This window comes from Tauraco erythrolophus, chromosome W, assembly GCF_009769465.1.
Source record: "Tauraco erythrolophus isolate bTauEry1 chromosome W, bTauEry1.pri, whole genome shotgun sequence".
NCBI lineage: Eukaryota > Metazoa > Chordata > Aves > Musophagiformes > Musophagidae > Tauraco > Tauraco erythrolophus.
In genome coordinates, this window is record NC_141497.1 from 19,818,770 (window position 1) to 19,845,424 (window position 26,655).

At 45.8% G+C, this 26,655-nt stretch overlaps 1 protein-coding gene across 1 annotated transcript in view; it reads right to left on the reverse strand.

Annotated features, from left to right (window-relative positions):
• The window catches only part of LOC147526259 (transcription factor RFX3-like), a 150,572-nt gene extending 124,191 nt beyond the window's left edge, over positions 1-26,381 (reverse strand). Inside the window, exons 1-2 of the mRNA XM_086630164.1 lie at positions 26,265-26,381; positions 5,588-5,685 (exon numbers count right to left, since the gene is read on the reverse strand). Coding sequence (XP_086486290.1) covers positions 5,588-5,685; positions 26,265-26,381 — 215 coding nt within the window. The remainder of the gene's footprint in view (positions 1-5,587; positions 5,686-26,264) is intronic.
• Positions 26,382-26,655: the final 274 nt, after the last annotated feature.

A 26,655-nucleotide genomic window follows, 5' to 3' on the forward strand; every position in this document is an offset into this window, starting at 1 on the left:
CCAGTTGGGAGGAAGAACCAACAGGAATAGAACTTTCTCCAATTCCTCCAGGACAGCGGTTGCCCCAGTCTACAGTGAGCAGTCCACTAGTCAAAATGGGAGGGCTGATCCTCCTAGCCACCCTGACTCCAATCCTGCTGACTCCTCTGATGAATATGATAACAGGCATTAGAGGGGCCCTGCCTCCAGCCAGGTGGAGGAGAGGGATAATCGAGTTTACTGGACTATGTGGATTCGGTGGCCTGGCACATCATGCCCCAGAAAATATAAGGCTTTAGTGGATACTGGTGCCCAATGCACCTTGATACCGTCGAACTTTAGAGGGACAGAATCCATCTGTATTTCTGGAGTGACAGGGGGGTCTCAACAACTGACTGTGTTAGAGGCTGAAGTGAGTCTAACTGGAGAGCGGTGGCAAAAACACCCTATTGTAACTGGCCCAGAAGCACCGTGCATCCTTGGCATAGATTATCTTAAGAGAGGGTATTTCAAAGACCCAAAAGGGTATCGGTGGGCTTTTGGCATAGCTGCAGTAGAGACAGAAGAAGGCAGGCAGTTGTCTACTTTGCCTGGTCTTTCAACGGACCCTTCTGCTGTGGGGTTACTGAGGGTCGAAGAACAACAGGTGCCAATTGCTAATACAACAGTGCACCGACGGCAATATCGTACCAACCGAGACTCTCTAATTCCTATCCATAAGTTGATTCGTCAACTGGAGAGTCAAGGAGTCATCACAAAGACCCGCTCACCTTTTAACAGCCCTATATGGCCTGTACGTAAGTCCAATGGCGAGTGGAGGCTGATGGTAGACTATCGTGGCTTGAATGAAGTTACACCACCATTGAGTGCTGCCGTGCCAGATATGCTGGAACTTCAGTATGAACTGGAGTAAAGGCAGCCAGGTGGTACGCTACAATTGATATCGCTAATGCGTTTTTCTCAATTCCTTTGGCACCGGAATGCAGGCCACAGTTTGCTTTCACTTGGAGGGGCATCCAGTATACCTGGAATCGACTGCCCCAGGGGTGGAAACACAGCCCCACTATTTGCCATGGACTGATCCAGACCACACTGGAACAGGGTGATGCCCCAGAACATTTGCAATACATTGATGACATCATTGTATGGGGCAACACAGCAGAAGAAGTTTTTGAGAAAGGTGAAAAGATAATCCAAATCCTTCTGAAAGCAGGCTTTGCCATAAAACAGAGTAAAGTCAAGGGACCTGTCCAGGAGATTCAGTTTTTGGGAATAAAATGGCAAGATGGGCGTCGTCAGATTCCGATGGACGTGATCAATAAAATAACAGCTATGTCCCCACCAACCAACAAAAAGGAAGCACAAGCTTTCTTAGGCATTGTGGGTTTCTGGCGAATGCATATTCCCGACTACAGCCAGATTGTAAAACCCCTCTACCAAATAACCCGAAAGAAGAATAATTTTGAATGGGGCCCAGAGCAAAAACAAGCCTTTGAACAAATTAAACAAGAAATAGTCCATGCGGTAGCCCTGGGACCAGTCCGGACAGGACAAGATGTCAGAAACGTGCTCTACACTGCAGCCGGGGAGAATGGTCCCACCTGGAGTCTCTGGCAAAAAGCGCCAGGGGAGACGCGAGGTCGACCTCTTGGGTTTTGGAGTCGAGGATACAAAGGATCCGAAACCAACTATACTCCAACTGAAAAAGAGATACTGGCAGCATATGAAGGAGTCCGAGCTGCTTCTGAAGTGATTGGTACGGAAGCACAGTTGCTCCTGGCACCCCGATTGCCAGTGCTCGGCTGGATGTTCAAAGGGAGCGTCCCGTCTACACACCACGCAACTGATGCCACATGGAGCAAGTGGATCGCGCTGATCACACAAAGAGCTCGGATAGGAAACCTCAATCGCCCAGGAATTTTGGAAGTGATCACTAACTGGGCTGAAGGTAAAGACTTTGGAATGTCATCAGAGGAGGAGGAGGTGACACGTGCTGAGGAGGCTCCACCTTATAATGAACTATCAGACAATGAGAAGAAATACGCTCTGTTTACGGACGGATCCTGTCGCCTTGTAGGAAAACATCGAAAATGGAAAGCTGCTGTATGGAGTCCTACTCGACGGGTCGCAGAAGCTACCGAAGGAGAAGGTGAATCAAGCCAGTTCGCAGAGGTGAAAGCCATCCAACTGGCTTTAGACATCGCTGAACGAGAAAAGTGGCCAATGCTCTATCTCTATACTGACTCTTGGATGGTAGCAAATGCCCTTTGGGGATGGCTACGGCAATGGAAGCAGAGCAGCTGGCAACGCAGAGGTAAACCCATCTGGGCTGCCCCGTTGTGGAAAGACATTGCTGCTCGAGTAGAGAAGCTGATTGTGAAAGTACGACATGTAGATGCCCATGTACCCAAGAGTCGGACCACAGAAGAACATGAAAACAATCAACAGGTGGATCAGGCCGCCAAGATTAAAGTGGCTCAGGTGGATCTGGACTGGCAACATAAAGGTGAAAAATTTCTAGCTCGTTGGGCCCATGATGCCTCAGGCCACCAAGGAAGGGACGCCACATACAAATGGTCTCGCGATCGAGTAGTGGACCTAACTATGGACACTATTGCAGAGGTGATCCATGAATGTGAAACGTGTGCTGCAATCAAGCAAGCCAAGCGGTTAAAACCTCTTTGGTATGGAGGGCGTTGGTTGAAATATCAATATGGAGAGGCTTGGCAAATTGATTATGTCACACTTCCACAAACTCGCAGTGGCAAGCGTTACGTGCTTACAATGGTGGAAGCGACCACTGGATGGCTGGAAACCTATGCTGTGCCCCATGCCACCGCCCGGAACACGATCTTGGGCCTTGAAAAGCAAGTCTTGTGGCGACATGGCACCCCAGAAAGAATTGAGTCGGACAACGGACTCATTTCCGTAACAATCTTATAGACACCTGGGCCAAAGAGCATGGCATCGAGTGGGTATATCACATCCCCTATCATGCACCAGCTTCTGGGAAGATTGAACAATATAATGGATTGCTAAAAACCACACTGAAAGCAATGGGTGGTGGAACCTTCAAACATTGGGATACACATTTAGCAAAAGCCACCTGGTTAGTCAACACTAGAGGCTCTGCAAATCGAGCTGGTCCTGCGCAATCAGAACTTCTACGTACTGTAGAAGGAGATAAAGTCCCTGTAGTGCACATGAGAAATATACTCGGGAAGACAGTTTGGGTTATTCCTGCCTCGGGTAAAGGTAAACCCATTCGTGGGATTGCTTTTGCTCAGGGACCTGGGTGCACTTGGTGGGTGATGCAAAAGGACGGGGAAGTCCAATGTGTACCTCAAGGGGATTTGATGTTGGGTGAAAATAGATGATAAAATGAATTGAATTGTGTGCACATTGTACTAATGTCATTATATTAAGAATCATCCAGGTTAATGAAGAATGAACTTCGTCAGAATCAGAACCGATTCCAAACACCCAGCAACTTCCTTGAGATCAACATCTTCAACCTGCAGACAGCAGCTGGATACACCAACTACGAGCTCCAGATGCCACACGCAACAAAGACTACATGTCATCCGTTCTACCGACTGAGCGAATTCCACGTCATCTTTCCTGCCCTGAGAGACTACTACAACAGATGAAGACACATTTAGGAGAGATGACCCATGGCTAAGGGAATAGTATATATGTAAGGTTTGAGCATGATGTGCATGGTATGGAATAAGGGGTGGATACTGTCCTAGTTTTAGCTGGGACAGAGGGGTTTGGTTTTTTTTAACAGCTAGAAAAGCTCCATGTTTTGGTTTTACTCAGAGGCTCACTCTGAGAAGAACGCTGATAACAAGCTGCCAAGGACTTTTCAGTGTGCCGGAGTGCAGAAACACGGCGGGATAAGGGGGGAGCATAGTTGGGACAAGGGGGACACGATTCCCCTTGTGATTTGTGGTGGAACTTAAGATTGAGGCCAAACTGGCCAATTAGTATTCCATATCATGCAGCGTCATGCCCAGTATAAAAGCGAGGGTCAGATGGGAAGAAGGGCTTTTGCGCTTTGGCTTTTGCGCTTTTGCCGCTTTTGCTCTTTTGCGCTTGCTGTGGTTTTTTTTCGCTCTATTGCTTTTCTTTTTTTCCTTTCCTCTCTCTCTCTCCCAGTACTCCCACTCTCGGAGTACTATCTCTCCCTCTCTGCCCCTCTCTATTTCGGGGCCTCGCGTTCGTCCGGGATTTGCAGTTTTCGGGACGAGACGGGCTTCGCATATGAGGGGGTGGTGAGCACCTACATTGTATTAAATCATCTGTATTAAATCACTCTTATCTCAACCCACGGGTTTCCCGTTTATCCTTTAATTCTCTCCCTCATTCCTGGGGGTGGGGGAGGGGTAGTGACCGGCTGTGTGTGTGTGTGGTGGTTCAACCTAACCCACGACACCTACTCTGAGTGTGTGTGAGGGTTGTACTATATAACCTCCAGAGGTCTCTTTTGACCTAAATTATTCTATGATTTTAAGTTTGCACATAGGAGAAAGTAACTTGATGGCAGGAAAGCATGTTCATTGAAGCAAGAAAAGCACAGAAAATAGAAGAGTCTGAGAGAAGCAAAAGGACATATTCTCATTCCTCTCCCTTTCTTCTTTCCTTTGGAAAAAAAAAATATGTATCTCATTGCACTAAACACAGTAAAGAAATTACATAATTGTTTTTCTGTAAGTAATGACTGCAGCTGCCTCAGCAATTTAGGAAATTGGCAGTAGAATTTCAACTAGAAGAATAGGAGGCCCACATTAAGACTTTATTACACAGATGATCATATTACGACAAATTTAGATAATCCTTTGTGGGAAACTACAGCGGGTCCATGGATCCCAGGACAGAAGATGAAGAAATTGACCTTGGAGAGATTGCTGTGTACCCCTGAAGATCTGGAGACTCCCTGAACAGAAGAAATGGAAACAACTTGCAGGTGCTGGGAGAGCCAGGGAACCGTAAGATAAGGAGGAACTGTAAGATAAGAAACTGGACTGTGTTTTTGCACTAATTGCATGATGGAATGAATTTGACTTGGGTTATATAGAGCGCGTGATCACCAATCATGTATTAGGCTAAGGCGCGTGAACAGCTATAGTTAACCAATCACCTAATTGCTTATGTCACGTGCACTGTTAGAATTAGTATAAAAGCATGCTGAAACCTGCAATAAATAGACATACACTGATGAATACTACTTGAACTTGTGTATGTCGTGTCCGTCTCAACAGTGACATACAGCGACAATCCTTCCTATCAGCATAACTTAAAGCTTGTCCATAAACAAAACTTGTCCATAAAGTTTTTTTCTCCAAACAACAAAATGCTGCATATATAGCTTCACACTATGTCTAACTGTAACAATTACCTGAATTCATTTTAGATAAATTCAAGTGATGTGAATTCAACTTGTTTTCACCCAAATAATGATTTAAAATTGCAAAAAATAAAGTTTTTGTTCAAACATTTTTCTCTGCTACTTAAAATACAGTAGCCCATATGATGTCATTAAAAGAATGTACATTTAACTTCATATTTTAGTAAACACTCTAATTTTTATCAATAACCAACTTACATAGTTCCATTTGTGTAGACTGTGTCACTTCCCTCCACATACTGAACCTGGGCTGGGTAGACATGCTGTACCTGTTGCACAGTCTGTACTTGCTGTACCTGTAAACAAGAACATCAGAAATATAGGATAGTTTACCTTATAAAAAGAATGACTAGTGCTTCAGTGCATCTAATGGTTTCTAAACAATACTCTCAGTCATGGGACATCTAAATAACACAGAATGTAATATTGTGCTGCAAGTCTGTAATATGCTAAGTGGAGTACTAACATTGGAGATGCGTGCCCTTGAGAGTATGGGTATTTTCAATGCCAAAGACAGAACCATCTGGAAAGCACAAGAACAAGAACTGTATGCTTCACACAAAGCTTAAGAACTATATTTAGTAAGGAAGAAAACTTCATTTGGTAATCTGTATGCTGCTTTTCTGGGGTTTATTTTACTCCAATTTAACTCTATACAATAAAAGCCTCTAAATCACAACTTACATGTGCTGTTAACAGGCAACCTTTGACCTGTCAGAGTAGGTCCTAAAAAAATTCAGTGTAATCCTAGAAGAATCTGGTTCTCATGCATGTGATGCATCATCTACAAGAGCTCTTTAAGAACATTTTAGTTAGGACACCTTCATCATCCTCACTACATTCAATTAAATTCCTACTCCTCCTTTTCCACCATTAACTCATATACTTCAAAACAAGATTCTAAACTTCATTGTTAACCTAATGTACTGATTTTGGCTGGGATAGAGTTCATGTTCTCCATAGTAGCTAGTATGGGGCTATGTTTTCGATTTGTGCTGGAAACAGTGTTGATAATACAGGGATGTTTTAGTTAGTGCTGAGCAGTGATTACACAGTCAAGGCCTTTTCTGCTTCTCACACCACCTCACCAGCGAGGAAGCTGGGGGTGCACGAGAAGTTGGGAAGGGACACAGCTGAGACAGCTGACCCAAACTGACCAAAGGAATATTCCATACCATAAGATGTCATGCTCAGCAATAAACTAGGAGGAAGGTTGGTTGGGGGGGGGGCTACTGCTCAGGGACTTGCTGGGCATGAGTAGGTTGGTGGTGAGCAATTGTTTTCATTTGCATCACTCGTCTTTCTTGGGTTTTATTTTTCTCTCTCTTTATTATTTTTTCCTTTTTTTCCTTGCAATTATTTATTATTATTATTAATAATTATTATTATTATTATACTTTTAAATTATTGAACTCTTTTTATCTCAACCCACGAGTTTTCTCTTTTACTCTTCCAATTCTCTTCTCCCATCCCACTGCGGGGGAGAGGAGTGAGTGAGCATCTGTGTGGTGCTTAGTTGCCAGCTAGGGTTAAACCATGACACCTAAGGAAAAATTTATATAAAACCCTTAATTCTGAAAAAAACCACATTTCTTTGAATAAGACTGTTCAAGTGTGACAGAAAAACAGATGTTTCTGTCAGTCAGCAGTAATGAAATGTACACTTTTTGATAGTTAAATAGAAAAATCAGCAGTTTGCTGATTGCCCATGTGAACCATTACATAAATTGACTTTTCAGTGTGCCATGTTCTGGCCGGAGTGCAGAGGCACGGCGGGATAAGGGGGGAGCATAGTTGGGACAAGGGGGCCACGATTCCCCTTGTGATTTGTGGTGGAACTTAAGACTGAGGGCCAAACTGGCCAATTAGTATTCCATATCGTGCAGCGTCATGCCCAGTATAAAAGTGAGGGGCAGCCGGACAGAAGGGCTTTTGCGCTTTGGCTCTTTCGCCGCTTTTGCTCCTTTGCGCTTGCTGCGCTGTTGCTCTATTGCCTGTTTTTTTTTCTCTCTCTCTCCCAGTACTCCCACTCTCGGAGTACTCTCTCTCTCTCCCTCTCTATTTCGGGGCCTCGTGTTCGTCCAGGATTGCAGCATCTACACTGTGTAGTACTTATCTGTATTAAATTGTTCTTATCTCAACCCACGGGTTTCCCGTTTCTCCTTTAATTCTCTCCCTCATCCCTGGGGCTGGGGGAGGGTGAGTGAGCGACTGTGTAGGGTTTGGTTGCCGGAGTGGCCTAACCCACGACAGTCTTATTTGGCGCCCAATGTGGGGCCCGAGGGGTTGAGAAAATGAAAGTAAATTGCTGTGATTGGCCATTGTGTTTTTCCTGGATGTTGCTGGCCGGAATGTTGTTTGTAATACTCTCATATATGTTACCAGAAATCTATAATTTAGTGCCTTATCTGCCTTATATGATATTAGGCGGGATGTTTACTCGGTTTTCTAGCTCTGGGTGCTGGACTGGTATGAAAAGCAGGTTATCGTTAATTAAGGGGTTTGCGAAACTGTACTGTGTAACGCTGATAAGATAATGGGTGTTGGGACCAGCTCAGTCTATGTTCGGTGGTGCAGAGGGGGATGGTGATGTGGAGCTCATTTATTAACTTTGAGCGTCACCTGGCTGATGTCATTGCCAATTATACCAGTGACTTCTCATTTACAAAAGCTTATGTTGATTTTGATAATGCTGAACATCATTGGAATAATTTAACGGGTTTGATTTTGCTACAAGGTCTTCTGAATATATGCTTAATTATATATATATTCAAAGTCAATCGACCATTTAGGGGTGTATATCAATTTATTTCTCGTGCTATTGTGCTTGCCATCTCGACCTCCATGACAAGCACTATAGCTGTTCAGACTACAACGGTATCAGTTGCCCCCATAAGAAAAAGAAGATGTGTACAAAAGTTAGAACATGGAGGAGACGATGATGAAGGAGAGACAGGGCCATCACAACAACCAGATGAAGAAGAGCAACCAGAGCCATCACAACAATTGGAGGAAGAGCAACCAAGGAAATGTGTACGAAAGGCAGAACGTAGAGGAGAGGATGATGACGATGAAGAGCAACCGGGGCCATCACGACAACGAGACATGAAGCGGGAACATTCTGTTTCGCCCCAGAGAAAATCTCAATGGACAAGAAGTGATGTCATAAATGAGACAATAACCACCCGATCTCTAAAAATGAGTGAGCTGCGAGATATTAGAAAAGATTATGGCCGTCTTAGAGGTGAGCCCATTGTCACTTGGTTGCTCAGATGCTGGGACATGGGGGCCAATAGTCTGGAGTTAGATGGTAAAGAAGCCAGGCAGCTAGGAGTCCTTGCTATGGATGGAGGCATTGATAAAGCAATTGGAAGACAGACACAAGTTTACAGCCTCTGGAGACGGCTCCTGGCAGCTGTAAAGGAAAGGTATCCCTACAAGGACGAGGTGCCATGTAACGTAAGCAAGTGGACCAACATAGAAAAAGCTATTCAGTATCTGAGAGAACTGGCTGTGCGAGAGTTGATTTATTTTGACTCGAGAAGCGGACCAATATGCGAGGATCGAGATGACGTCCGGTGCACACGACCGATGTGGCAAAAGATTCTATGGAGCGCGCCACCAGCGTATTTCACCTCATTGGCAATAATGGACTTCGGAGACGATGATACACCACCAACCATAGGTAATCTGGCCACTTACCTCCGACGATATGATGATAATACTTCTATACGAGCCTGTGTTGCGGCTGTGGAAAAGCTGTCTGAGGAGGTCCGAGAATTAAGAGAAAAAGTAGATTTCCCACCACCTGAACGTTCTAGAATTTCAGCTGTTAGAACCAGGCGTTACCCTCCTCGAGAGAGACAAGAGAGACGGTACAGATCACGGGGTGAGCTGTGGTTCTACCTCCGTGATCATGGAGAAGACATGAGAAGGTGGGATGGAAAACCCACCTCCGCTTTAGAGGCAAGGGTACGCCAGTTGGGAGGAAGAACCAACAGGAATAGAATTTTCTCCAATTCCTCCAGGACAGCTGTTGCCCCAGTCTATAGTGAGAAGTCCCCTAGTCAAAATGGGAGGGTGATCCTCCTAGCAACCCTGACTCTATTCCTGCTGATTCCTCTGATGAATATGATAAATAGGCATTAGAGGGGACCTGCCTCCAGCCAGGTGGAGGAGAGGGATAATCGAGTTTACTGGACTGTGTGGATTCGGTGGCCTGGCACATCATACCCCAGAAAGTATAAGGCTCTAGTGGACACTGGTGCCCAATGCACCTTGATACCGTCAAACTTTAGAGGGGCAGAATCCATCTGTATTTCTGGAGTGACAGGGGGGTCTCAACAACTGACTGTGTTAGAGGCTGAAGTGAGCCTAACTGGAGAGCAGTGGCAAAAACACCCTATTGTAACCGGCCCAGAAGCACCGTGCATCCTTGGCATAGATTATCTTAAGAGAGGGTATTACAAGGACCCAAAAGGGTATCGGTGGGCTTTTGACATAGCTGCAATAGAGACAGAAGAAGGCAGACAGCTGTCTACTTTGCCTGGTCTCTCAATGGACCCTTCTGCTGTGGGATTACTGAGGGTCGAAGAACAACAGGTGCCAATTGCTAATACAACAGTGCACCGACGGCAATATCGTACCAACCGAGACTCTCTAATTCCTATCCATAAGTTGATTCGTCAACTGGAGAGTCAAGGAGTCATCACAAAGACCCGCTCACCTTTTAACAGCCCTATATGGCCTGTACGTAAGTCCAATGGCGAGTGGAGGCTGACGGTAGACTATCGTGGCTTGAATGAAGTTACACCACCATTGAGTGCTGCCGTGCCAGATATGCTGGAACTTCAGTATGAACTGGAGTCAAAGGCAGCCAGGTGGTACGCTACAATTGATATCGCTAATGCGTTTTTCTCAATTCCTTTGGCACCGGAATGCAGGCCACAGTTTGCTTTCACTTGGAGAGGCATCCAGTATACCTGGAATCGACTGCCCCAGGGGTGGAAACACAGCCCCACTATTTGCCATGGACTGATCCAGACCACACTGGAACAGGGTGAAGCCCCAGAACATTTGCAATACATTGATGACATCATTGTATGGGGCAACACAGCAGAAGAAGTTTTTGAGAAAGGTGAAAAGATAATCCAAATCCTTCTGAAAGCAGGCTTTGCCATAAAACAGAGTAAAGTCAAGGGACCTGTCCAGGAGATTCAGTTTTTGGGAATAAAATGGCAAGATGGGCGTCGTCAGATTCCGATGGACGTGATCAATAAAATAACAGCTATGTCCCCACCAACCAACAAAAAGGAAGCACAAGCTTTCTTAGGCATTGTGGGTTTCTGGCGAATGCATATTCCCGACTACAGCCAGATTGTAAAACCCCTCTACCAAATAACCCGAAAGAAGAATAATTTTGAATGGGGCCCAGAGCAAAAACAAGCCTTTGAACAAATTAAACAAGAAATAGTCCATGCGGTAGCCCTGGGACCAGTCCGGACAGGACAAGATGTCAGAAACGTGCTCTACACTGCAGCCGGGGAGAATGGTCCCACCTGGAGTCTCTGGCAAAAAGCGCCAGGGGAGACGCGAGGTCGACCTCTTGGGTTTTGGAGTCGAGGATACAAAGGATCCGAAGCCAACTATACTCCAACTGAAAAAGAGATATTGGCAGCATATGAAGGAGTCCGAGCTGCTTCTGAAGTGATTGGTACAGAAGCACAGTTGCTCCTGGCACCCCGATTGCCAGTGCTCGGCTGGATGTTCAAAGGGAGCGTCCCGTCTACACACCACGCAACTGATGCCACATGGAGCAAGTGGATCGCGCTGATCACACAAAGAGCTCGGATAGGAAACCTCAATCGCCCAGGAATTTTGGAAGTGATCACTAACTGGGCTGAAGGTAAAGACTTTGGAATGTCACCAGAGGAGGAGGAGGTGACACGTGCTGAGGAGGCTCCACCTTATAATGAACTATCAGACAATGAGAAGAAATACGCTCTGTTTACGGACGGATCCTGTCGCCTTGTAGGAAAACATCGCAAATGGAAAGCTGCTGTATGGAGTCCTACTCGACGGGTCGCAGAAGCTACCGAAGGAGAAGGCGAATCAAGTCAGTTCGCAGAGGTGAAAGCCATCCAACTGGCTTTAGACATCGCTGAACGAGAAAAGTGGCCAATGCTCTATCTCTATACCGACTCTTGGATGGTAGCAAATGCCCTTTGGGGATGGCTACGGCAATGGAAGCAGAGCAGCTGGCAACGCAGAGGTAAACCCATCTGGGCTGCCCCGTTGTGGAAAGACATTGCTGCTCGAGTAGAGAAGCTGATTGTAAAAGTACGTCATGTAGATGCCCATGTACCCAAGAGTCGGGCCACGGAAGAACACCAAAACAATCAACAGGTGGATCAGGCCGCCAAGATTAAAGTGGCTCAGGTGGATCTGGACTGGCAACATAAAGGTGAAAAATTTCTAGCTCGTTGGGCCCATGATGCCTCAGGCCATGAAGGAAGAGATGCCACATACAGATGGGCTCATGATCGAGGGGTGGACTTAACTATGGACACTACTGCAGTGGTTATCCATGAATGTGAAACGTGTGCTGCAATCAAGCAAGCCAAGCGGTTGAAACCTCTTTGGTATGGAGGGCGTTGGTTGAAATATCAGTATGGAGAGGCTTGGCAAATTGACTATGTCACACTTCCACAAACTTGTAGTGGCAACCGTTACGTGCTCACAATAGTGGAAGCAACCACTGGATGGCTGGAAACCTATGCTGTGCCCCATGCACCACCCGGAACACTATCTTGGGCCTTGAAAAGCAAGTCTTGTGGCGGCATGGCACCCCAGAAAGAATTGAGTCAGACAACGGGACTCATTTCCGTAACAATCTTATAGACACCTGGGCCAAAGAGCATGGCATCGAGTGGGTATATCACATCCCCTATCATGCACCAGCTTCTGGGAAGATTGAATGATAACAGACTGCTAAAAACCACACTGAAAGCAACGAGTGGTGAAACTTTCAAACATTGGGATACACATTTAGCAAAAGCCACCTGGTTAGTCAACACTAGAGGATCTGCCAATCGAGCTGGTCCTGCCCAATCAGGACTTTTACGTACTGTAGAAGGAGATAAAGTCCCTGTAGTGCACATGAGGAATATACTGGGGAAGACAGTTTGGGTTATTCCTGCCTCGGGTAAAGGTAAACCCATTCGTGGGATTGCTTTTGCTCAGGGACCTGGGTGCACTTGGTGGGTGATGCAGAAGGACGGGGAAGTCCGATGTGTACCTCAAGGGGATTTGATGTTGGGTGAAAATAGATGATAAAATGAATTGAATTGTGTGATATTAATTGCTAAGTAACCTTGTCACTGCATACCATCATTGCTATGGTTGTCATATTATACTAATGCCATTGTATTAAGAATCATCCAGATTAATGAAGAATGAACTTTGACAGAACTGATTCCAGACACCCAGCAGCTTCTTTGAGATCAACATCTTCAACCTGCAGACGGCGGACATGGACTGTTGCTGGATACACCAACTACGAGCTGCAGACGTCACACACAACAAAGACTACATGTCATCTGCTCTACCGACTGAGCGAATTCCACATCATCTTTCCTGCCCTGAGAAACTACTACAACAGATGAAGACACATTTTGGAGGGATGACCCATGGACTAAGGGAATAGTATATATAGAAGGTTTGAACATGACATGCATGGTATGGAATAAGGGGTGGATACTGTCCTGGTTTTAGCTGGGACAGTGTTGGCTCTTCTTTTTAGCAGCTAGAAGAGCTCCGTGTTTTGGTTTTACTCAGAGGCTCGCTCTGAGAAGAATGTTGATCGCAAGCTGATGTTTGTGGTTGGAAGTGAAACTCCAAGGACTTTTCAGTGTGCTGTGTTCCGGCCGGAGTGCAGAAGCACGGCGGGATAAGGGGGGAGCATAGCTGGGACAAGGGGGCCATGATTCCCCTTGTGATTTGTGGTGGAACTTAAGATTGAGGCCAAACTGGCCAATCAGTATTCCATATCATGCAGCGTCATGCCCAGTATAAAAGTGAGGGGCAGCCGGACAGAAGGGCTTTTGCGCTTTGGCTCTTTCGCCGCTTTTGCTCCTTTGCGCTTCTGCGCTTTTGCTCTATTGCCTTCTCCCCCCCCCGCCTTCCAGTACTCCCGCTCTCGGAGTACTGTCTCTCCCTCTCTGTTTCGGGGCCTCGCGTTCATCCAGGATTGCAGCTTCGGGACGAGATGGGCTTCGGATAAGAGGGAGTGGTGAGCATCTACACTGTGTATTAAATCATCTGTATTAAATTGTTCTTATCTCAACTCACAGGTTTCCCGTTTTCTCCTTTAATTCTCTCCCTCATTCCTGGGGGTGGGGGAGAGGGAGTGAGCGACTGTGTAGGGTTTGGTTGCCAGAGCGGCCTAACCCCCAACATAAGGTCAGTGAGATTAATTTAAAATCCTTATAAGCTTGCTACCCCATGTTTAAGAGTGCATGTTAAAATAGAAATGATACATGAGTGGAAAATCATATTTGAGGAAACGTAAGAGTAAGAAAAATTCTGCAGGATGTTAAATGGCGTTTAATTATGCTCTTCACTTTTGGCCTTACTTTTGCTACTTTTTACTTGCACATGTATAGGTTTCTCCCTTCACCATTCAAGGTGCTAAATATGACAATTGCTGTGTTGCTTGAAAACACCTATGAAACCACTGTCACTACACTCAGAAGGGAATCTTAGTTTTTCATTAAGGACTTTTTTTTTTCTGCATCAGAGCACCATATTCAGACTTTCATTAAAGTCATAGTTATATTGTCAGTGTGCAAAGAAAAGATTTATTTTAGCAGAAAATAATTTAGACATTGAGAAATTATCCCCCCCCATAACTACAGGAAAGGATTTTTAAAAATACCTTATTTCTTCTGATATTTTCATCTTTACCTAAAGCAGTCTGCTCCTAAAGCATGTGTACACCAATTCAAATTTCAAATTTAAGCAAATATATAATATATATAGTTAATTTTTCAGAGAAAAACCACTCTTCTTCATCAAAGAGATTGTTTTAATGCCTGATAGCCCTTTCTTTTCCTACAGTGGAAAAACACCTATCTTACGCATATTCTTCATCACATTTCCTAGTGGTATACTAGATTCACATCTTTATTGTTCCTTTTCCTCACCCTACACATTAAATTCCTTTAAAATTCCTGACCTTTTCTCAACACTTTCATCATCTATCCTTTTCTCTCTAAACCAGCATCTCCTTCATACCCTGTCTCAATCACTGCAGAATCATCTGCATCGGCTTTCACAACATATGCATCACCTCTTCAGTCTGTACAAAATATTGTAGCAAACTTCTCTTCCTTGGCCAGGTTAATCCCCTAACTTTCCTTTCTGAAACCTTACATGACTTCTACTTTCAAAATAAGACTCAACTGAAAAAATACAATCCAATATAATCACAAAATATTCCAAAATACAGATGAAATATTCAGTGAAACAGAATTATTGGAAATAGTAACACTGAAAGATAAGTAATATCTTAGTGAAAATATATGCTGATATAAACTATATCTAGTTTTTAAAAGTTTTAAGCAAAGCTTAAAAAGAGCTAACCACACTAAGCTTCCTAGAAAGCTTAACTAAGTCCAAGCATCACAGAAGCTTCATTTACTAAGTCGGTATAATATTAGAAAGACCTTATCCTAATGGGCCCTAATAGGATTATCCCAGTTTTAGCTGGGACTGGGTTAGCTCTTCTTTTTAGCAGCTAGAAGAGCTCCATGTTTTGGTTTTACTCAGAGGCTTGCTCTGAGAAGAATGCTGATAGCAAGTTGATGTTTGTGGTTGGACGTGAAACTCCAAGGACTTTTCAGTGTGTCGTGTTCCGGCCGGAGTGCAGAAGCACGGCGGGATAAGGGGGGAGCATAGTTGGGACAAGGGGGACACGATTCCCCTTGTGATTTGTGGTGGAACTTAAGACTGAGGCCAAACTGGCCAATTAGTATTCCATATCATGCAGCATCATGCCCAGTATAAAAGTGAGGGTCAGCCGGACAGAAGGGCTTTTGCGCTTTGGCTCTTTCGCCTCTTTTGCGCTTGCTGCGCTGTTGCTCTATTGTTTTTCTTTCTTTTTCCTCTCTCTCCCAGTACTCCCACTCTCAGAGTACTATCTCTCTCTCTCTGCCCCTCTCTATTTCGGGGCCTCGCGTTCGTCTGGGATTGCAGCTTCGGGACGAGACGGGTTTCGCATACGAGGGGGTGGTGAGCACCTACATTGTATTAAATCATCTGTATTAAATTGTTCTTATCTCAACCCACGGGTTTCCCGTTTATCCTTTAATTCTCTCCCTCATTCCTGGGGGTGGGGGAGGGGGAGTGACCGGCTGTGTGTGGGATTCGACCTAACCCACGACAAGGATGCACCCATGAGTGCTGAGGGAGCTGTCTGATGTCATTGTGGCGCCATTCTCAATAATCTTTGAATGATCCTGGCAATTAGGAGAGGTGCCCAAGGACCGGAGGAAAGCAAAAATCACTCCAATCTTCAAGAAGGAGGACCTGGGTGACTACAGGCTGGTCAGCTTCACCTCTATCCCTGGGAAGGTGATGGAGCAACTAATCCTGGGAACCATTTCCCAGCACGTGAATGACAAGAAAATAATCAGGTGTAGTCAGCATGGATTCACCAAGGGAAAGTCATGCTTGAAAAACTTAATAACCTTCTACAATGAAATAACTGGCCTGGTAGATCAGAGGAGAGCAGTGGATATACTCTACCTAGACTTCAGGAAAGCCTTTGATGCTGTCTCCCATAAGGTCCTCATAGAGAAGTTGTTGAAATATGGGCTGGATGAGCAGTGAGGTGGATTGAAAACTGGCTGAATGGCTGAGCCCAGAGGGTGGTGATCAGTGGCACAAAGTCTAGTTGGCCAAGAGAGCTGGGGCTGTTTAGCCCAGAGGCTCAGGGGGAAATCTCATTATGTGTGCAAATACCTGAAGAAAAGGTGCATAGAAGATGGAGCCAGGCTCTTTTCAGTGGTGCCCAGTGAAAGCACAAGAGGCAATGGGCACAAACTGAAACAAAGAGGTTCCATCTGCAACATCAGGAAACACTTTTTCACTATGAGGGTGACTGAGCACTGGAACAGATTTCCCAGGGAGGTTGTGGATTCTCCCCCCTTGGAGATATTCAAAAGCCTTCTTGACGTGTTCTTAGGAAACCAGCTCTAGGTGACCCTGCTTGAGCAGGGTAGATGACCTCCAGTGGTCCTTTCCAACCTCAACCATTCTGTGATTCTGTAATAAAGATTTAAGTTAAAGGGAGAGATCTATATAAAAGTCTTAATTCAGCAAAAGCCTTTCAGTGGCACAAAGTCTAGTTGGAGGCCAGTGACTAGTGGTGTACCCCAGGAGCCAATACTGGGTCCAGTCCTGTTCAACATCTTCATTAATGATCTGGATGATGGAGCAGAGAGTACCCCCAGCCATTTGCTGATGACACCAAACTGGGAGGAGTGGCTGATACACCAGAGGGTCATGCTGCCATCCAGAGGGACCTCAAAAGGCTGTAGAAATGGGCTGACAGGAACCTCATGAAGTTCAAAAAGGGGAAAGAACAAATCCTGCACCTGAGGAAGAATAACCCCATGTACCAGTACAGGCTGAGGACTGACCAGCTGGAAAACAGCTTTGCAGAAAAGGACCTGGGGTCCTGCTACCTGCAGTCTGGAGGAAAGCATCATTTAAAGGTTAAAGGCATCACTCTAAATGCAACAGAGAAAAGATCAATTTTGAGGCACTGAGGGATCTTGTGTTGGATTACAGCATAAAGCCACACAGTGATGACCCTAAAAAGACTGTGATAAAGCAGTGCTCTATTGTCAGGAATAAGTAGAAATGGGCAATGGAAACCAAGTCCCTCCAGAAGATGCAAAAGGTGGTTTATGACAAAAGGGTACTATTTTAACGGTACTAAATTTTAACAGCCTCCCCTATGGCTTTTGATCATGGGCATGCATTAGAAGCACCCCTTTTCTGCTATTCTGGCAAGGCCTAGCAACTGCAGGAAAAGTTATTTTGTAAAAGATTTTTTGGAGAATGCCATTCAGAGAGATATCAACAGGCTGTAGAAATGAGCTGACAGGAAGCTCATGTACTTCAACAAGAAGGAGTGCCAAGTCCTGCCCCTGGGGAGGAACAACCTCATGCACTGGTACATGCTGGGGGGGGGGGCAGCCAGCTGGAAAGCAGCTTTGCAGAAAAGGACCTGTGGGTCCTGGTGGACACCAAGTTGAACATGAGCCAGCAGTGTGCCCTTGCCACAAAAAGGACTAATGGTATCCTGGGCTGCATTATGCAAAATATTGCCAGTAGGTCCAGGTAGGTGATCCTTCCCCTTTATTCAGCACCAGTTGAGTACTGTGTACGTGGAGTCCTGTGTCTAGGTCTGGGCTCCCAGCTGAGAGAGTTGGGACTGTTTAGCCTAGAGAGGAGAAGGCTTGGGGCAGGAGATGATCTTATCAATGTATATAAATGCCTTAAGGGAAGGTGCATAGAAGATGGAGTCAGGCTCTTTTCAGTGGTGCCCAGTGACAGGACAAGAGGCAATAGGCACAAACGGATGTGGATATTAAAAAGCTAGAAGCAGAGAAATTTTCCAGCTGCTGCAGCATCCTGTGAAAGTTCTCTTCCCATGCAGGCTAGTTAAGAAACACCTGTAGCTTGTTACACTGGGAAAGTTGTTTTGAAATGGGCGTCATAGCATTCAGCCAATCACTCTGGGAGGTGGATGGTCAAGTGACCAATAGCCTTGACCCTTCTTGCAAACCACATTATATATAGGGATTTGTAATTATTTAAGGTGAGGTATTTCCTCAAAAATGTGGGGTGTTTTTTCTCCCCCTGGGTGCTGGAGGTGCATCAACCTGTTTTGGAGCTGCAGCCTTCTCCTGAGTGACTTTTGGTGACCCTGATGTGATACAACTGCAACTGAATTTAGAAGGTATGTGCACCCCACTCTGGGGATGGAACTCTAGACTGAAAAAGATGGAGCAAAGCTCTGTGAAAGAAAGCATGGTATTTCCTGCCTTCAAATCTGTGATAACGATTGTGGCAGCTAACATAAGCAATGAAACTCTGTGAATTGCTAAATTGGGCAGCAGAACATGAGTGTGTAGCTGCTCTTAACACTGCCCTTAGCCTAGAAGCTTTGAAACTGCTAGGGGATAAGTTAATTCATGAAACCATGTTTGGACATAAGAATATAGCTGACCTGCTATGTATGTGGAGTTCCCTATATGATATAATGCAGAAGTGGACAGCAGGAAGAGAAGGAAAAGAACTACTGGGCTCTGATGAATCTGAGGGTGAAGGTTCTGAAGGGGACGATGAGTTATCTGAGGGGGGACTGACCCTGGACAGCACGGGCAGCGTACCTGCCGCATCTCTGCTGCCCTTGGAGACTAGGAAAGTTGTGGGGACTGCATGGGGGTCCTACCCCTTCCTGTGGGATTATGTTCTGCCTAAGCATCCTTCTCCATGTGATTTTGTGATGCAGGAATACCCTTCCGGACAAAGCAAAGTGTTGGAGCATCCCCCACCCTTTGACCCAGTGGCCCCCCCCTTCCTCTTCTGTGCTACGGCTGCCTGTACAGCCGGTTACTTCAGTTACTACAGTGGGATCTGTCCTTCCTACGGCTCTGCCATTTGCTCCTCAGCTGGGCCAGGTGGTGCTGCTTGCTGCTCTGCAATCGGCCCTGGCGGTGCCGCAAGGACTGTCTGCGCTGTTCCCGGATGTGACCATAGTGCCCTGGTCTTCTGCGGCTCTGTTTCCGGTGCCTTCGTGTCCCATGCCAACTCCCACAGCGCTCAGCTATCCGGCACATGCGCCAGCATCCGGGTGTTTTCCAGTGCAGGCGCAGCTGCTGATGGCGGATTTCTTGACGCACCAGTTTATGGCGGTTTTGCAAGAAATATCACAGCAACTAGTGGTACTGATGGAGGTGGTGCAGCAGGCTACTGCTGCTGGACCTGCGCCAGGACGACCTGGGCTGGCTGTGCCAACTGGCCCGGCAGTGTCCCCGGAAGTGGAACCGAGCATGGCGCTGGCAGCCCCAGTGGCAGCACCTTTGGACAGTGGTGCCACTGCAAGCCACAAGGCCCCAAGCTGAATTGCTGTGCCTAGTTCTGCAACTGTCCACAGCCTCTGCTGCTACACCGCCTGCTGGCCCGGTGCCTGTACTCTGCCAGCCTTCCTCATCCATGAGACCATCGACATACTCCTGCCTGATGATGCCAGTAGTGTTACTATGGACACGCTTACTACACTGCAGGAAACTGTGGTGGCGGTCAGACACCAGCAACCAGTAACACAGCTGGCCTACAACCGTCCTTGGACACTTCACGAATGTAAGGTGACTGTGTGTCCAAAATATTCAAAACGATTTTGGGAAGCGGTCAAGAGGTGGGCTCTGGAGGCTGGGGACTGGGATTTAATAGAGAAAGTAGGGATGCCTGAAGATGAAAAGGGACCTGAACAGGTTGTTATAGTGCCTCAAAGTGGTGTGCAGGTGGATTAAGGTGGTAGTGAACCCACAGAGGGTATCATCCAAGCCTTTCCTGTGCAGAAAGCTCTTCCTAACTCAGGTCAGTCTGACACACATGAAGTTATTGCTTGGAAAGTGGTCCAAGATCTACAATCCAAAGTGGCACAATATGGGCTGGGTTCTCCTGAAGTCATGCAGATTATTAGAGTGCTGAATACTGACCTGCTCCCTCCATCTGATATTAAGCATTTAGGTCAGGTATTATTTCAACCTGTACAATATTCAGTTTTTGAGGTCAATTGGAGAAGGATGGCTGAAAGAGCTGCAGCTGGGAATATGCAATTGCCTCCGAGTGATCCTGGATATGGAGTTCCAGCAGATGCTCTTATGGGAGCTAATGCCTTTTCTGATCCTGATCTTCAAGCCACCTGGCATTCTCAGGTCCTTGAGCAGGCTCAGAAGATTGGTATGGGAGCCCTATTAAAAGGCATGGACATGGCTGCTCCTAAAACACGGTATGTGAAAATAACTCAGGGGCAGAAAGAGCATTTTTTATCTTTCATGGAAAAGATTGGTGCAGCCCTCGAGAAGCAGGTCGAAGATGAGACCTTGAAGCAGCTGTTGTGCAGACAACTAGCAAGAGATAATGCCAATGATGAGTGTAGAAAGATCATAGATGCTTTGCCAGGGGAACCCACACTAACAGAGATGGTTGAAGCCTGTTCCAAAGTGGGATCTGAGAATCATAAATCTGCTCTGGCTGCAGTTCTGTGGTCTAATCAATTAAATTCTGATTATGGACTGAAAAGGCAACCTAAGGTTGAAAGCAAGCAGAAACAGACCAGACAAAAGAAAAATAAAGAGAACAGGGGAGTTGCTCGCTGTGAGAGATGCGATAGGCCAGGTCACTCTGCAAAATACTGTCAATCTATGTATCATGCCAATGGTCGACCCTTGACATGCTCGGGAAACTCGACCAGGAGTGCAAAGGGGATGTGCGCTCAGACACAAATACTTCCCCAGGGCATGGCACCGACACAGGCCTACTCAGCCAGCTTAGAGCCGGTACCCACACATCAATCGGAGTGGATGTGCACACCGCAGCAACAGTCATCTTAGAATCCTGTCATGTTTATAAGGTTCCCTTGGATGCATTTGGGCCCCTAGGACAGGGACTGAGTGCATTGCTGGTGGGAAGATCTAGTGTCACCACTCAAGGGATCTTGGTACACCCAGGAGTTATTGATGCTGACTTTACAGGCCAGATTTGTGCTATGGTTTCCACACCCACCCCCCCGTCACTATTCCTGAAAAGACTCAAATTGCTCAACTTGTGCCTTTCAAGTCGTGTGTTCCCAGGACAGAACAACGAAGTTGTGGAGATGGTGGCTTTGGATCTACGGGACTTCCGCAGGTCTTCTGGACCGCAGACATCTCTAGCCAAAAGCCGCAGATGACGTGTACCCTAATCCTGCCAAATGCTCAGCTGTCCAAGATTCAGCTCTGAGGTTTGATCGACACGGGTGCTGATGTGACAATCATCTCCTTCTCTGCGTGGCCTCCTACGTGGCCTTTAGCTCCTGTGGAGTCAGCCATTGCAGGGTTGGGGGGAACCACACAGAGCTATTTAAGCGAACGACCTGTGGTGGTGAAAAATGCAGAGGGGCAAACAGCTACGGTTTGGCCCTATGTCACTGCAGCTCCGCTTAACCTCTGGGGGCGGGATGTATTGGCAGCTTGAGGGGTACGGATTGGGACAAATTTTTGATGGGGGCCACTGTGCTGAAGGGCACAGAGTATCCTACACTGCCTTTGCAGTGGCTAGTAAGCAAATCCATCTGGCAACCCCAGTGGCCCCTACCAAAAGAGAAACTAGTCGCCCTTCATCACCTAGTTAAGGAACAATTACAACAGGGACACCTTGAGCCTTCCACTAGTCCCTGGAATACTCGTGTTTTTGTAATTAAGAAAAAATCAGGAAAATGGAGACTGTTGCAGGATCTCTGGAAAATCAATGCAGTGATGGAAAGCATGGGGGCATTCCAGCCTGGTATGCCCTCACCCACCATGATTCCAGCAGGGTGGGAAATCCTGATCATTGATTTGAAGGATTGCTTTTTCACTATTCCTTTACATCCTGATGACAAGCCAAAATTTGCTTTTACTGTGCCTGCAGTTAACAATGCCGAACCTGCGAAGAGGTATCAATGGAAGGTTCTACCTCAGGGCATGAAGAACAGCCCGACTATCTGCCAATGGTATGTTGCTCAAGCTTTGTCCGGAGTCTGCGAGCAGTTTCCTGAGGCATACTGCTACCATTACATGGATGATATCCTGGTGGCAGCATCCACCCAGGACGAGCTGCTGAGGATACAGCCTCGGCTGCTCGCTGCTCTGCATTCTTATGGATTGCAAGTGGCTCCGGAGAAAGTTCAACAGCATCCTCCTTGGAAATATTTAGGAGTCAAAATTCTGGATCAAACTATACAGCACCAAGAGGTGCAATTCTCGGGTTCTTTTAAGACCTTGAATGATGCTCAGAAATTGCTGGGCATCATCAATTGGTCACGTCTTTATCTAGGGCTACCCACAGCACAACTTTCCCTGCTCTCTAATATTTTAAAGGGAGGCTCCGAGTTGAATTCACCTTGGAAGTTGACTCCTGAAGCGTGATGAGTGCTAGAGGAGGTTCAACAGGCTGTTTCTGCTTGTCAGGTTTATTGAGTGGATCCCTCCATTGATATTACTGTTTTCATTACCACTCCAGATTTTAGAATCATAGAATCATAGAATGGTTAGGGCTGGAAGGGACCTTCAAAGGTCATCTAGTCCAACCCCCCTGCAAGGAACAGGGATATCTCCAACTAGATCAGGTTGCTCAGGGCCTTGTCCAACCTGGCCTTGAACGTCTCCAGGGATGGAGCATCCACCACCTCTCTGGGCAACCTGTTCCAGTGTTCTACCACTCTCATGGTAAAAAATTTTTTTCTAATATCCAACCTGAACCTACCTCTATTTTAAAACCGTTACCCCTTGTCCTATCACAACAGGCCCTCCTGAACAGCCTCTCCCCATCTTTCTTGTAGGCCCCCTTGAGGTACTGGAAGACCGCTATAAGGTCACCCCGGAGCCTCCTCTTCTCCAGGCTGAACAGCCCCAACTCTTTCAGCCTGTCCTCATAGGAAAGGTGCTCCAGCCCTCTTATCATCTTCGTGGCCCTCCTCTGGACCCTCTCCAACTGGTCCATGTCCTTCTTATGTTGGGGACTCCAGAACTGGACGCAATACTCCAAGTGAGGTCTCACGAGGGCAGAGTAGAGGGGGAGAATCACCTCCCTCGACCTGCTGGCCACGCTCCTCTTGATGCAGCCCAGGACGCGGTTGGCCTTCTGGGCCGCAAGAGCACATTTTCACCCTACAGGTATCATTGGCCAGTGGAATAAACAGTGGCCCGACCCTTTGCATATTCTGGAATGGGTCTTTTTGCCACATCAGCCAAAAAAGACAGCATCCACATTGTTTGAATTGATCGCTTGTCTGATAACTAAATGCCACCAACGGTGTTTGCAATTAATGGCAGCGGATCCTGCAACAATTGTTCTTCCAGTACAGCAGGAACACTTTGAGTGGAGCCTTACTAACAGTGCTCCGCTGCAAAGTGCGCTGCAAAACTTTTCGGGACAGATTGCTTATCATCTGCCCAGACATAAATTACTGCAATTGGCAAAATCGACAAGCTTTACCTTGCGGCCAAAAAATAGTCGAGTGCCAGTGCAAGGACCCACCGTCTTCACTGATGGGTCTGGGAAAACTGGGAAAGCTATTGTTACCTGGAAGGAGGAATCTGAGTGGCAGGTGCTGGAAGGCCATGAGTCAGGCTCAGCCCAGTTGGTTGAACTGAGGGCCGTTGCCATGGCTTTTCAGTGGTTCTCTCAGGTACCTTTGAATTTGGTCACTGATTCTGCTTACGTAGCAGACATAACCCAACGCTTAGATTGTTCACTTTTGAAGGAAGTGAATAATGCGGCTCTGTTTTCATTATTGAAAACTTTGTGGTGTGCAATTCATGCTCGATTTCATCCATATTGCATTTTGCATATCCATAGTCACACCAACTTGCCAGGCTTTATAACAGAAGGCAATGCCAGGGCTGACATGCCAGCTAACCCTGCATGGGTAGCGCCTCAGCCTGACAAAATTGCACAAGCCAAAGCATCGCATAGTTTCTTCCATCAAAGTGCACATACCCTGCAGAAGCAGTTCCACTTAACGCCCACTGAGGCTTGGGACATGGTCAGCACTGGTGCTGACTGCCACGGACTCACTGCACCTCTGCCATCAGGGGTAAACCTCAGAGGCCTAAAGGCCCTGCAGCTTTGGCAGATGGATGTAACGCATGTTCCTGAATTTGGCAGGTTTAAGTATGTGCACGTGTCTATTGACACTTTCTCCTCAGCTATGTGGGCATCTGCTCATACTGGGGAGAAAGGTCGCGATGTCATTGCCCATTGGAAACTCGCCTTCGTGGTCTTGGGCGTGCCTTTTTCTATAAAAACCGATAATGGCCCGGCCTAAGTCTCACAGAAGACGCGGCAGTTTTTACACCTATGGGGTGTAAATCATACTTTGAGTGTTCTGCATTCTTCTACTGGCCAAGCCATTGTTGAACGCGCTTATGGCACCTTGAAGCGTGTTTTAGAAAAACAAAAAGGGGGAATGCATGGAGAAACCCCACAGAGTTGACTAGAAAAAGCATTATATACAATTAATCATCTTACAGTGCCACCAAATTCAAATAATCCTGTTATTCTGAATCACTTTCTTTCGTTGCAGTCTTCAGGCGAGACGCACCTGCCTCGAGCGAAAGTCTGGGTACGGGACCTACTCACTAAGACGTGGGAAGGCCCGTGTGAGCTTATTGCTTGGGGTCGTGGGTATGCTTGCGTTTCCACAGATACTGGGGTACGATGGCTACCTGCAAGATGCGTTTGCCCTGACCTGCGGCACCAGAAGTTATATTAATGAAATTGAGACATTATGAATTGAGTCTGTATACCAGAAAAAAAAAATGAAATGTATGAGGCAGTGAAACAGCATTGCAAAGAACATGCAGAAAAATTCATCACCTTAAATTTTAAAACTAAACTTAACAAAATGCTAGAAATTCTTATTTAGACCAGTGATTCACTAGCACAGAAACACATAAGTTATTCTCAGTTCTAATATTGTTGATTTTGAAACCGTAAAACCAATTTATGTTTGAAAAGAACATCGGATTTTACCCAAAGAACATAAAACATTGAGACCTGAACAGAGGGGAAGTGGAGAAGGAGATGCTGATCTCTTCTCCCTGGTATCCTGTGGCAGGACGAGTGGGAATAGTTCAAAGCTGCATCAGGGGATGTTCAGACTAGATATTAGGAAACATTTCTTTAGTGAGAGGGTGGTCAAACACTGGAACAGACTTCCTAGAGAGGTGGTCGATGCCCCATGCCTGTCAGTGTTTAAAAGGTATTTGTACAATGCCCTTAATATGCTTGTGGTCAGGCAGTTGGACTAGATGGTCGTTGTAGGTCCCTTCCAACTGGAACAAAAAATTTAAAAAAACAAAACCCAAAAAAGCTAAATTACATGTACTAAAGGAGTCTTGGACTAAAGTCATGGCTTTTCATATTCAGTTTTCCAACTCCACTTCCCTTCTTAATCTCCCCATGCACCACTCCCTCTACTGTTGGTGGGGCTGCATATGTGATTAATCATGTCACAGAGGTGTGTGCTGAGCTGGCTGCTTCAGAAGCCCCTTTAATTCTCTGGAAAATCCAAATTATGCATTACATATGGTTTTACTTCAAATATCTTTCTGCAGTTGTGCAAGAACCTGCAGGGAGTCCAGCTTAGAAGTACAAAATGACATTGCTTTTGTATTTTACATCTATATTGTATTTGTTACCAAAATTCCATATTCCTTATTAACATTTCAAAGGAATAAATGTGACTATTCAATAACTTAAATAAATGTAATTTTTTATGAGATATTGCACATATTCCATAGTAATCTATTTTTAGGATCATGCATATGTACTTCTGGTGGTTGCTAGATATTCTAGTTCAAGGAATAAACCCTGAAAACTGCATGTCTGCTTATATAGCTAATTTAGTTCCAGCAAAATAAAATTGATTAAAGCAGTGAAAAAGAGTAGCTTTTGCAGCCTTGTACAAAATGAGTTCTTCACTAAACCTGTTGAAATGCATCATTTTGTCTTGCCAGGGTTTTTTGTTTTCCCAAAATTAACAGACACCTACCTGTTGCTGAACCGATACCTGCTGTACTACCTGTGTGGGCACTGCTGCCTGGCCAGCCACAGATGCCTGTAAAGTCACAGTCGAACCTGTGTCCGACCCAGTCTCTGATGTCTGCATCGTGGTCTCTGAATAAAATTAAAATGTAAAATTAAAAGTTCAGCACAAACTTCTTTGCTTTTTGTCACTTATCTCTATTCAGATCTTAAAAGAAGAATATTCACCCAAAATCCAATCTGGGATTAGCTAAAGATTGTATCATGTACTATTACATGAGTACATGGAGATACTTCATTTATTTTTCCTTTTTTAAAATGCTGCTTTGGCCTAAAATATTAGAAAATTCTTATTATATATTATTGCTTTCTCTAATCTAAGGTCTGCTTAGAGCTTG